The sequence below is a fragment of the Siphateles boraxobius genome, unplaced genomic scaffold (genome assembly GCF_051911475.1).
Source record: "Siphateles boraxobius isolate OS27281-9 unplaced genomic scaffold, OSU_SipBor_1 16, whole genome shotgun sequence".
Lineage (NCBI taxonomy): Eukaryota > Metazoa > Chordata > Actinopteri > Cypriniformes > Leuciscidae > Siphateles > Siphateles boraxobius.
The window spans coordinates 16,741,379-16,753,189 of NW_027508766.1; the positions used below are offsets into that span (position 1 = coordinate 16,741,379).

The 11,811-nt window shown below is 38.8% G+C and overlaps 3 protein-coding genes across 3 annotated transcripts; 1 reads left to right on the forward strand and 2 right to left on the reverse strand.

Annotated features, from left to right (window-relative positions):
* The first annotated feature begins 152 nt into the window (after positions 1-152).
* Positions 153-3,864, forward strand: zbtb26 (zinc finger and BTB domain containing 26). Its single transcript, XM_077231808.1, has 2 exons — positions 153-246; positions 677-3,864. The coding sequence occupies exon 2, from the start codon at positions 683-685 to the stop codon at positions 1,931-1,933; it is 1,251 nt and encodes a 416-aa protein (XP_077087923.1). The 5' UTR covers positions 153-246; positions 677-682; the 3' UTR covers positions 1,934-3,864.
* Positions 3,410-6,670, reverse strand: LOC143739361 (3-oxoacyl-[acyl-carrier-protein] reductase FabG). The gene is made up of 8 exons (XM_077231809.1): positions 6,370-6,670; positions 6,097-6,267; positions 5,807-5,985; positions 5,199-5,292; positions 5,001-5,070; positions 3,868-3,904; positions 3,718-3,781; positions 3,410-3,628 (listed from the first exon to the last, which is right to left on the reverse strand). Exons 1-8 carry the CDS (start codon positions 6,391-6,393, stop codon positions 3,470-3,472), a joined length of 798 nt encoding a protein of 265 aa, XP_077087924.1. The 5' UTR covers positions 6,394-6,670; the 3' UTR covers positions 3,410-3,469.
* A 148-nt stretch (positions 6,671-6,818) lies between these two features.
* Positions 6,819-11,736, reverse strand: ppil3 (peptidylprolyl isomerase (cyclophilin)-like 3). Its single transcript, XM_077231811.1, has 6 exons — positions 11,648-11,736; positions 11,269-11,343; positions 11,077-11,170; positions 10,810-10,877; positions 7,360-7,478; positions 6,819-7,179 (listed from the first exon to the last, which is right to left on the reverse strand). The coding sequence occupies exons 1-6, from the start codon at positions 11,648-11,650 to the stop codon at positions 7,053-7,055; spliced, it is 486 nt and encodes a 161-aa protein (XP_077087926.1). The 5' UTR covers positions 11,651-11,736; the 3' UTR covers positions 6,819-7,052.
* Between the last annotated feature and the right edge of the window lie 75 nt (positions 11,737-11,811).

Genomic DNA, 11,811 nt, shown 5'->3' on the forward strand with positions numbered 1-11,811 from the left:
CTAACTGTAAATAAATCTTTCTTTTGCTGTTTAGAAAAGCAAAACAATCCTAAAACAGTCGATATGAATGTGCCACCTGTATTTGTGCCCTGGCCCTTTAAATTTTGCCGACCAATCGGGAAGCTGGGCTGTCTCATAGCACAACCTTTTCCGTCTCAAGCAAAACACTAAACACACAGGCGCTGTATGCTCATCTCCAGGACAACAAAACACCCAGACTGAAAATTTTAAAAACAATTGCCGCAGGTATTCATATTTTAAATAAACAATTATATTTACCTCATTCCTTTAGTTTAACGACGTGTCTTCATCGTCAGTTTTCCTCCATTCTTAACTGTCGTCCATCCAGTTTCTGGTTTAGCTCTGTACAATTTCCAGGCCTTTAGGCTACTAACCACACTAACATCCTCGTGTCAACTTAAAACGTTTGTGCTATCAGAAAATAAAGACCAGCAAATACATTTAAATATCATGACATTATGTGCCTTATAAATGTTTTAGCTGAACACGTGCGTTTGGAAACATAATAATACAGGTAGACAGAAATTGTATGGTTCCCTGCTAACAAATCCAGCATAAACATACCTTATGCTGGTGACCGGTAATGCTGGATTTTTCAGCAGGGTTATAAGATTTAAATCTATTATGTCTACTAAATTGTAAATTTTTCTAATAGTATACCATGGCTCAGGACGGGGTGATACTACAATTCAACTTTCCCACGTTTGGGGACTCCATGCTTCAAAAGATGGATGCTCTTCGTCGAAACAGACGTTTCTGTGATGTAGTGATCCGCATCAATGAATTGGAAGTGCCTGGACACAAAGTGGTATTTGCTGCTGGCTCCCCTTTCCTTAGAGACCAGTTTGTCCTTCAGGACTCACATGAAGTACAAATATCCACACAGCAGGATGCAGAGGTGGGAAAGAGGCTTCTTTTGTCTAGTTACACTGGGACCCTTGAGTTCCCGGAGCTGGAATTAGTACACTACTTAACTGTTGCTAGTTTCCTGCAGATGGGTCATATTGTAGAACAGTGCACCGAAGCTCTAAATAAATTCATAAAACCACACGAGGTTAAAGACGAGCGTGCATCATCTCGACAGCCCTCGGACTATAACGCACAGCGTGGCCCACCAGCTGTGGAGACAGTATGTGATGAAGAGGATGAGATAGACAATGATGGAGAAGACAACTTAATTGAAGAGGATGATGATGACGATGATGATGATGATGATGTGATCATACAGCCCAAGTCTCCACCTGTGTTTAGAAACTCTCAGAGCAACAATAGAGATGAGGACAGTTCCATTAGCATTGTTAAGGTGGAATCAGTAGATGAGCGGATGTCTGATAACTTCCAGAGTCGCTCAAGTCGCTCTCCGAAACTGCGCTCACCTGAGCCACAACACTCCCTGATAAACTCCACAGTGGAAACCCGGCCTGCCGAGCTCACTGTTAACCCTGCAGCTGAATATTCAATGTCCCCACCTGGAACCAGTGGCTCCGGGAAGGGGAATCTTTGGGGATGCTCAAGGAATTCCGATAAAGGAATGCAGTGGTACCACCAGTGCCCGAAATGTGCTCGCGTGTTCCGTCAACTGGAGAACTACGCCAACCATTTGAAGATGCACAAGCTGTTTATGTGCCTCTTGTGTGGAAAGACATTTACCCAGAAAGGAAACCTGCACCGGCACATGCGTGTTCATGCCGGCATCAAACCCTTCCAATGCAAGATATGTGGAAAGACTTTTACACAGAAGTGCTCGCTGCTAGACCACCTGAACCTTCACAGTGGGGACAAACCACACCGTTGTAATTACTGTGACATGGTGTTTGCACATAAACCAGTTCTCCGTAAACACCTGAAGCAGATCCATGGAAAAAACAGTTTTGACAATGCCAATGAAGGCAGTTTGCTTGAAGGATTATAAATTCATTTTAATATAAGTTACACAGACATAACTTTGTCTTGCAGACACAATTCTGTAAATCAGTGGTTCTCCTGCAGGGGGTCGGGGTCTAGTAGTGAGCCTCGGCAAACTTACAAGAGGGCCTCAGTAAGTCTTAAAGGGGAACTTGGCAACTATTTAAACTTAATAAAACCGTTTAGAAATCATTTGGATGGTTTAATAACCTGTTCTGGTGAGAATGGTGACTTTCCCCGCTCCCCCCAGCGTTCCCAGGTGGAAAACCAACCTTGCAACATGGGGACTAACGTCCCGGTAAATTGAAAATAGGAAGTCTCGTGAGAAGTGAGAACGGGCGAGAAACACAAACTGCTTTACGGCAATTTGACATTAACACACACGCCATATGATACTGTGTATGATGTATTACCCACCTCGGTAGACATAGCTCCACATGATAAAGTTGGTCGACTCCGATAATAACAAATGCACATGAGCAGCGATAGAAAGGGGGAGGAGGGTGCCGCAAGTGTGTTTTTTTACAACAGTGTTGTGAAATATACGCCCCACAGGTGAAGGGGGAGCTCGTTGAGAAAACATGCCACAACAAAAGTGAAAATCAGCAAAGAAATGGCTAGAGTTGCCAAGTTCCCCTTTAAATGGGAACGGCCTTGCCTGCGAAACAAGGCTTAAGCCTAGTCCCAGACTAAAATGTATGTTTGAGCTGATGTTTTTTATTACAACAGATGTACCAGAGGTACATAGCCTATTTAGGATGGACTTCAAATATTGTCTTTGACAGGGGTGTCCAAATCTGCTCTTGGCGGACTCCAACCCCAACTGAATACACCTGAAAGAGCTAATCAAGGTCTAAGACATACTAGAAACTTCCGAGCAGTTGGAGCTAAACTCTGCAGAACATTGTTCCTCCAGGAGCAAGATTGGACACCGCTGGTCTTGGACAAAGTAATTTTTGTTTTAATAAAGTTGAGAACCACTACCGTAAGCCATTAACAGTACAGTAAATTACAATAATTCAATTACGTGTCTGCTGGTTGGTAGATACATGTGCAGTCAAAATCAGGTTTAATGTATTTTTTTTGCAAACTGCAGGTCAAGGGAGATTAAATTTATTAAACTGATTTTGAATGCTGCGGTGGCATCATTTGACTGTGTCATATCTTTTGTAAAGATTAAAATATATTGTTTCAGTATATTTGATCTGACTGTTTTTCAGTTTTGAACGCTAACGTATTACTTCCTCATTTGAAGACAGCTGTATTCCAACACTTTGTGCAACTCTTGGTCTATAACCAATGTTTTCATACTTCCATCTGTGTAAACATGCCAGAATTTGGAGAGAATCGCTGTGACTCATTAATAAATAACTGCAGGTACTGCATGAAATGTGCACTTGCTTTTGTTAATGTTTGTTATGTGTGCTATATATAAATAAATGTGGACAGTTTGTATAATACATTAAGGATTCCAACATTCAAATCGGGTCCAATTATGTTTATTTCTTTACTTTTATGGCAGCTCTATGATGGTGACAGAGTGTTATCGTGGACACATTGCATGTCGACCTCCGTCCACTGGAAGATTGACACCTGTTATAAATGTTGCTGCATCAGATGCCAGGAAGGCGATAGCATGAGCTACTTCCTCTACTTCCCCTGGTCTGCCAAGAGCATGGGTCACCTTGGTTTTCTCAAGGAACTGCAGCAAAGCAAAAAACACATGATGTGTGATTAATTAGAAACGTATACAGTGAAATAAACACTCTCGCATTAGATAAAGCATTTGACCTGAGCATACTGGTCCTCATCCAGTCCTGCACGCTTGTGAACTTCTGTTATAATTACTCCTGGGCTGTAAAGACAAAGCATTTCAAGTCATTTTGTATTCAATGTAGCAATTGTATGGCACATAAAAAATAACAGCAGAAAGAAACTTACCATACTGAGTTGACTCGTACTTGTTTTGATGCTAACTCTACAATTAACATAAGGTGAGAAAACACTTATTTGTACAGTAGTAATACCCAAGCCCTTTTAATTAAGTACAAACTAGTAGTAGGAGAGAGCAAGACTAGTTGTCACAATGTTTACTCCAGTATATTTCTCAGAGCAGGATTATTTTCAAAATCAATTTCTACGAACGCAAATGAAATTGGCTACAAAAATATATTTATCATTTCAACCATTAAAGGGTTAGTTCACTCAAAAATGAAACAATTGTCATAAAATACTCACCCTCCTTTTCGTTCATCTTCGAAACACAAATAATATTTTAAATTAAACCTGAGCTATTTCTAACCCTCCATTGACAGTTCACGCAACTATCACTTTGTCACTTAAAAAAGTCCATAAAGAGATACAACTAATCCATATGAATTGAGCGGTTTAGTACAAATTTTCTGAAGAGACTTAATCGCTTTATGAACAGATTGAATTTATGCTTTTGTTCACATAAAACATTGATAGGCAAAAATGAACAGAAGCTCAACCAAACCTGCTAGACGCGCGAAAACAAGCCTCATTGGTTGTTGCGAAAGCTCAAACGAGTAGCGTAACGCATGAGAATGAACCTCATTGGTTCGTCGCTCAGATTTTATTAAAAATATCTTCATTTGTGTTCTGAAGATGAACAAGTCTTTATCACATGGAACAACATGAGGGTGAGTAATTAATGACAGAATTTTAATTTTAGGGCGAACTAGCCCTTTAATTCTCCAATAGCAGGTCATGTTGTCACATCGGAATATGCTATTAAACCGCCTATTAAGACTTTTTTTTACTCTAAAACAATAATGAAACCAAGCATTTAAAAACAAATTAAACAGCAAAAATGTAAAAGGTAATATGTAATAACAATGGCAAACCATTGTTTTGGACAACAATTATTGTAAATAATATATAGATAGAACAGAACCTGAAATTTATTTAAAGATAAAGGAAAACTTGTGGAACAAGCCTATTAACTCGAAACTGTAGTTACTGAGAAATAGACCTTGTGACAACTTCCCCATGCGGCAAATATCCCCGGTTTTCTGTAAATAAAATTGATAATTCTTGAGATGTCACCTCACCAAGAGCAACACAGCGTGTGAACTGGTCGATGGCTGATTTGGACATACAGTAGGCAAGTACACCAGGAAACTATAACAGACAGAAAAATGTGTAAGCATATCAACCAGAGCATACATGAATAAAACAATGAGCAAATATTTTGTATTTCTATGATTTATGGCTCATTTGATATTGATGTATAAACTGATCAAACTCACTGATCGCTGCCCATTTACACTGGACACATTCACAATTGAGCCTTTAGTTTTGATAAGATGTGGCACGCAGAGATGAGTGAGATGATATACTGATCTGAAAGAAAAGAAAATGTTTGACTTTGTGTCTTCTTGTCCGTATAAAGTCAAAGATCCACATCTTTAGATTATGTTGTTGGAGGGGTTAAATAAATCCATCAATCTTTAAATAAATCCATTGTAGAGGCTGGGGGTCCGTGAAAAGGTTTAGATAAAAACTTTGTAAAAATGTTTAAAATAAATAAATAAAAAATAGATTAAATAAATAAATGAGTAAAATAAAAATGATTAAAACATTAAAAATATAATAAAAGTTAAGATACATAAATAATAAATGTATCATAATATTATAACTCGTATAATACTACGAGTAAAATGTCAAAATGTAACTTAATACACACTAAATATTTTCCATTATTATAAAACTTTTATAATATTTTACAGTAGCCCATAAATTGGGTCTTTATACAGGAAACTATATATATATATATGATGATTGAATCCCCAAACTAAATTATTGAAAACCCCAGATCTACTAAATCCCCTGCACAGATGACTCACACATTTTTTACCTGACATTAACAGACATGACCTTGTCATACTGGGCCATATCTGTTGTCTCTATACTGCCCATGGCGAGTATTCCTGCACTGTTGATCAGGACATCAAGCTTCCCAAATTGAGCAATGACCTCTTCAATGGTCCTCTTCACAGTATCCTCATCTGTCAAGTCTCCTGGCACTAATAAGGGCTAAAGACATTTGACAGGGGCCAAAGGGACATAGATGAGTATTTATTTGTAAATAATAATAGCATATTAAAACGATTTCGATTGCATTTGACATTTTTCAGTGTGCTTTACTTTAACTGCTCCACAAGCTTCGCACTCTTTTGCGACTTTAGTGAGATTTTCTACATCGCGTCCATTCAGCGCCAGCCGGGCACCCAGTTTGGCAAACAGTACGGCTGTGCCAGCTCCTATTCCTGAACTTGCGCCAGTTATCAGCGTGACTTTGTCGTTTAAAGAGCAAACCTAAAACGCCAAATCAAGTAGACAGTTTAGTGTGTAACGTAGGACAATTCAGAAGCGCAATTTTGAAGTTCTGTGAGTGTTTGTAAACTATACTCGACCTACTTTAAATGCCCCTGGAGTTGCCATTTAGATTCGAATGATTTTCACAGCTCTCTCTGACTGGATCAACTTTTATTTCTCCTCTCGCTCAAGTGCTCTTGTCTAGTAGTGAACTAGTTACGTCACCGGAACTAACAAGAGCATTTTAACAGTTCACAGTCCATTACTTTATTTTCCGATGAAGTCAATCAAATATAGATCGAATATATAGAAGTTTTATTGTGGCAGTCATTTTAATATAAGTCTACCTGATGCGGAATTAACTTAATTTACTGGATGTACTCGCGTGATTACCTATATTTCCGGGTTACTAGCTTCGTAACGATTTCAAAATTGTAGTCTTTTGCCTTTCAAAATTGTAGTCTTTTGCCTTTCAAAATTGTAGTCTTTTGCCTTTCAAAATTGTAGTTCTTACAAACTGCAGAATAAATGCAAAACAAGGGGAAAAAAACTATCAATTTCGTGAAAATTTTTATTTGTCAAAGTACAATAGCTCACCTGATTATTTTTTTCTCATAATTTCCCAACATTAAAACGGCTACATTTAAAAACACAATGTAAGCTTATTGGCGAAACAGAGGTGAGTCAGTGTGTACGCATTTATAAAACAGCATAAAAGCAAAAAAAAAAAAGGGCACAACATATTTCTATTTACAATACAAGGCATTATGCATGTTTCGCATCAATCAACCAGCAAATGGGTTGGCATGGACAGTAACATCCTTAATACGGACATCATTGAGAGGACGAAAAGTCTTCTCATTCACAGGGAGCTTCTCTAGTTCATCCAGAGTTTCCAGTCCATCTATAATTCTGTAACAAAGGATGAGTTTGTGTTACAATTCATTACCATTAATACAATACATATAACAGAATTAAATCTACAAAAAACTATTAGCTATTTTTTCATTGAAATTATCAATCACATAAAATAATAACAACTGAAAATAAAACACACTAGCAAAAGAAAAAAGAAAGAAAAATAAAACATACTTTCCAAAAACAGTGTACTTCATGTCCAGGTGAGGCTGTTTTGCATATGTGAAGAAGAACTGTGATGCATTTGTGTTTGGTCCATTATTTGCCATGGCCACGACACCCCGGACATTGTGCTACAGAAGACAGACATTAAAGGGAGGATTGAGTTCGATAAGACTAGACAGATATCTAAATTGCTGTTCGTAAAAAAGTAATTTAGTGCAGACATAATTAACTTGCTCGCTGGATACTGGGAATATTACTTTTAGCACAGACTAGATGGTTGAGAGATTTTTTAACATAGACAGATGTGATACTGAAGTTGACTGAAGATTCTGAACTCCCTGAAACATGTCGATTGTAGTCTTGAGTTTTATTCCTAATTTAAATAATTCCTGCCGAAGGAATATGCCAAAAATGGGACGAGGCCTAGATGAGCTGTGTTGATACTTGCGGTTACGTTAAGAGGCATGACATTTCTGAAACACGCTCAAAGCGGTTGACCATTCACAACACACTGGTCCAGCAAATCAATCAGAGAACACTGTGTTTTTCGGAAGGAGGGCTTCATAGAGACCGGAACTAAACAGGGCTGCATTTCCCAAAAGCATTTTAAGCCTAAGTTGATCACAGAGACTGTTGTTGGCTATTGTTCTACGATCAACTTAAGCCTGGAACACACCAAGCCGACGGTCGGCCGACGGGCAGATTTTGTGCGTTGGCCGACTACGTTTTCTAAGTGTGTTCCGCACCGTCGGCTGAAATTGGTCCTCGTCGGCTTTGTTTCGGCCGATTCAACATGTTGAATCCGCGTCGGGCCGTCGGTGAAAGAGGGAACTCTGATTGGCTGTTCAGCTTAGCGAACGAGCCAGTGCACGAGAATAATAGCAAAACGGCGAGCAAAGAAGTCAAAACGCTACAGATAGAAGGCTGTTCTTATGTTACATCATCTTACCTAAGTGTTCCTTGGCAAATGTTTCAATATTAACATGAGCGGAGTGGAATAAAGGACGTGTTTAGCAAGATTGATATTCAAAACCTTAAGCACACACTGCTTTGTTTACGGAATGTGTATCTGCAGCTTCCAGCTTCGGTTTCCCTTTTTGAATGACAAATATAGACGCATATATCTGCAGAAATAGACAGTTGTCTCATTTACACGCAGGCGCAGAACGCGCATTCTAGCTAACAGCCGGCAGTAGTTCTCTCGGTGTGTTCAAGTGCAGCTTTTTACCCCAACGCAAGGCGACAACACAGTCGGCTTTCATCAGCACTAGTTTGTCGTAGTGATGTGTCGTTCATGAACGATTCGTTCATTTTGAACGAATCTTTAATATGACTCGGGACTACCGAGTTGTCTCAGAGAGTGATTCGTTCATTTTGTGTCGACCGCGCATGCGCATTGCGCAACATATGGGTTCTGAATCTTTACTGGAAACAGAAATGATTAGTTCATCTCTCTCGAGTCTTCGGGTTCGGGACGGGTCCGAGTCTTTCGTTCTTCCTGTCAGTCCATAGAGACTATGCTGTCATTACCGGAAAGAGAATTGATTAGTTCATCTTTCGAGTCTCGAGTTCGGGTTCGGCCGGGTCCGAGTCTTTCGTTCTTCCTGTCAGTCCAATAGAGGCTATGCTGTCAGTACCGGAAAGAGAATTGATTAGTTCATCTTTCGAGTCTCGAGTTCGGGTTCGGCCGGGTCCGAGTCTTTCGTTCTTCCTGTCAGTCCAATAGAGGCTATGCTGTCAGTACCGGAAAGAGAAATGATTAGTTCATTTTTTCGAGTCTTCGGGTTTGAGTCCTTCGTTCTTTTGTCACGTGACTTGTCACCGTATTGAATAGCCTACTAATTTACAACCTTTTTACAAACAAGCACATAGTTAAGGTATTAAATATAATAGTACTTAATTAATGTATAATATATAATAAAACATACCACAGATGCACAAGAAACATTTAGAAAAGAGAAGGACAGGGACAATATAAGATGGAACTTTTATTTTACAGATAATGTTTTGCACATATTTTGTATTTTAATTCCTAAATATAAAACAATATACATTCAGACGCAGTCAATAATACGAATATAATGTTGTATTTGATGCGAGATAACAGCGGTCACGTGACAAAAGAACGAAGGATTTAAAACCCGAACTCGAGACTCGAAGAAAATGAACTAATCCTTTCTCTGTCCGGTACTGACAGCATAGCCTCTATGGACTGACAGGAAGAACGAAAGACTCGAACCCGAACTCGAGACTCGAGAGATGAACTGATCATTTCTCTTTCCGCTACTGACAGCATAGTCTCTATGGACTGACAGGAAGAACGAAAGACTCGAACCCGAACTCGAGACTCGAGAGATGAACTAATTATTTCTCTTTCCGCTACTGACAGCATAGTCTCTATGGACTGACAGGAAGAACGAAAGACTCGGACCCGGTCGAACCCGAACTCGAGACTCGAAAGATGAACTAATCATTTCTCTTTCCGGCCCTGCTGTATCACACACGGCACGGTCGGCCCAGCAGACAGATCCGAGTCAGACACTGGCGAGTCGACAGCTAATGTCTCGAGACACGAGAGGAGAACTAACCTGATAAATATGAAGTTGCAAAGGAAAGAAGGTCTCGGATCAGGAGGTGAGGTGAACGAACAGAATCAGACTGCAATAGCCTGAACTTAAGACCCAACAACTAATCAATTAATAAAACATTTCGGTTTCTTATAATTTGGCTTTGGTTGCATTACCCTATAGTTTATTTTTATTCTTTTTACAAATGTAATCAATATTTTCGTAAGTACTAGATGTGTTGGGATATTTAACATGCCATTTTAATTATATTATGCTGAAATGAACGAAATGACTCGAAAAAAGATTCGTTCTTTTTGCTGAACGAGACTCAAAGATTCGAGTCAGTAAAATGATCCGAACTTCCCACTACTAGTTTGTCTGCGTCGGTTTGGTGTGTTCCAGGCGTTATGATGATGATACACAGGGCAACTTTTTGAGCAATGTTTCTGGGCAATGTTGCCGTCAACGGGCAACCAGATGAGGCACAGGGTCCACGACCGATCTAAATTATCCAGATAGAAATGTATTGCCCATTTTCAATGGGAAAGTGCCCAAGCAACAATCGCTCGGCTTACGAGGCTTTTGGGGAATGCAGCCCTGAGAGTTACTGCCAGACTGGGAAGAGAGGTGCTGCAACAATGTAAAATATGTGAAAATGTGTTCTTTGAACATTCAAGCATGAAAACCTATTCTAGTAGATCCCCAAAAAAAACCAAGACTTTTTGACAAAATGTCATTATATGTCCCCTTTAATCACCAAAACAAGTCAAATCAAGTATTTTCAGACACAACATCTTACCTTAAAATTCAAACTCATGTCTGACTTCAGTACAGTTCATATATATATTTTTTGTATAATATATTTAAGTATAATAATGCACAAAATACATACTTTCAGATGTTCACTGAATTCATCTTCAAACTTTCTTCCCCAAATACTGGTCCCTCCTTTGCCTGTGCCTGCAGGAAAAACATAATTTCATAATTTTCATAAATGAATCAACCAAATACTGGATGTTTTTTAAAAAAGAAAAGAGAATATTGAAATGTATATATATATATAAAGATAAAACATTAACAAAGCATTCACGCATTTTACTGTATAAGCTTAAAAAACGGCGGCGGTTTTAGGAAGGAAAAGAAATCTCAGACCAGTTACCTGTTGGGTCTCCAGTCTGGACCATAAAGCCCTTTATGTTCCGATGAAAAATACACCCATTGTAAAACCCACCAGCGCACAGTGCAATAAAATTCTAGGGGAAAATTAAATTAGAATTATAAATGAACAAAAAGATATCGCTTCTTCAAGAAACAATGTGCGTTTAGGAAACAAGGAAAAATATAGTCTTACTTCAGAGCTTTTCGGGCACTTCTCACAGAACAACTCTATTTTAATATCACCAAGGTCTGTATGCAGAGTGACAGCCTGCGAGATGATGAAGGGGGTCATCTTATTATTATAGAATAAACAATTAGAATGATTATAAACTCGGTATTATAACTAATTCAAAATGAACTAATTGTTGCCTGCTGCTCGAAGGTAGGCTTACACAGAATACCAAATGTTTCAAACTAGGGGACTGTAATTTGGCCAGATTCTATCATAATGCTACCATAACGCAGGCAAAGCGTTAATTAATATATTCTATATAATAATAAGCTCAAATATAAAGGGTTACATTTTCCCCTGAAATGTTCAGCATTCACAGATATGTAAAAAGCAATCTTACCATATTCTAAAGCACAAGGTAAAGTTTACTGGTTCATGTGGGCACTGCAAACAAACCCGCTTTCTCGGTGTTCCACTGTTAAACTTCCGATGGAACTGAATGACTCAAAGCAATGGTTCCCCTTTAAGTCATTTCTAAAAACGACAATGGTAATTCTTAGTACC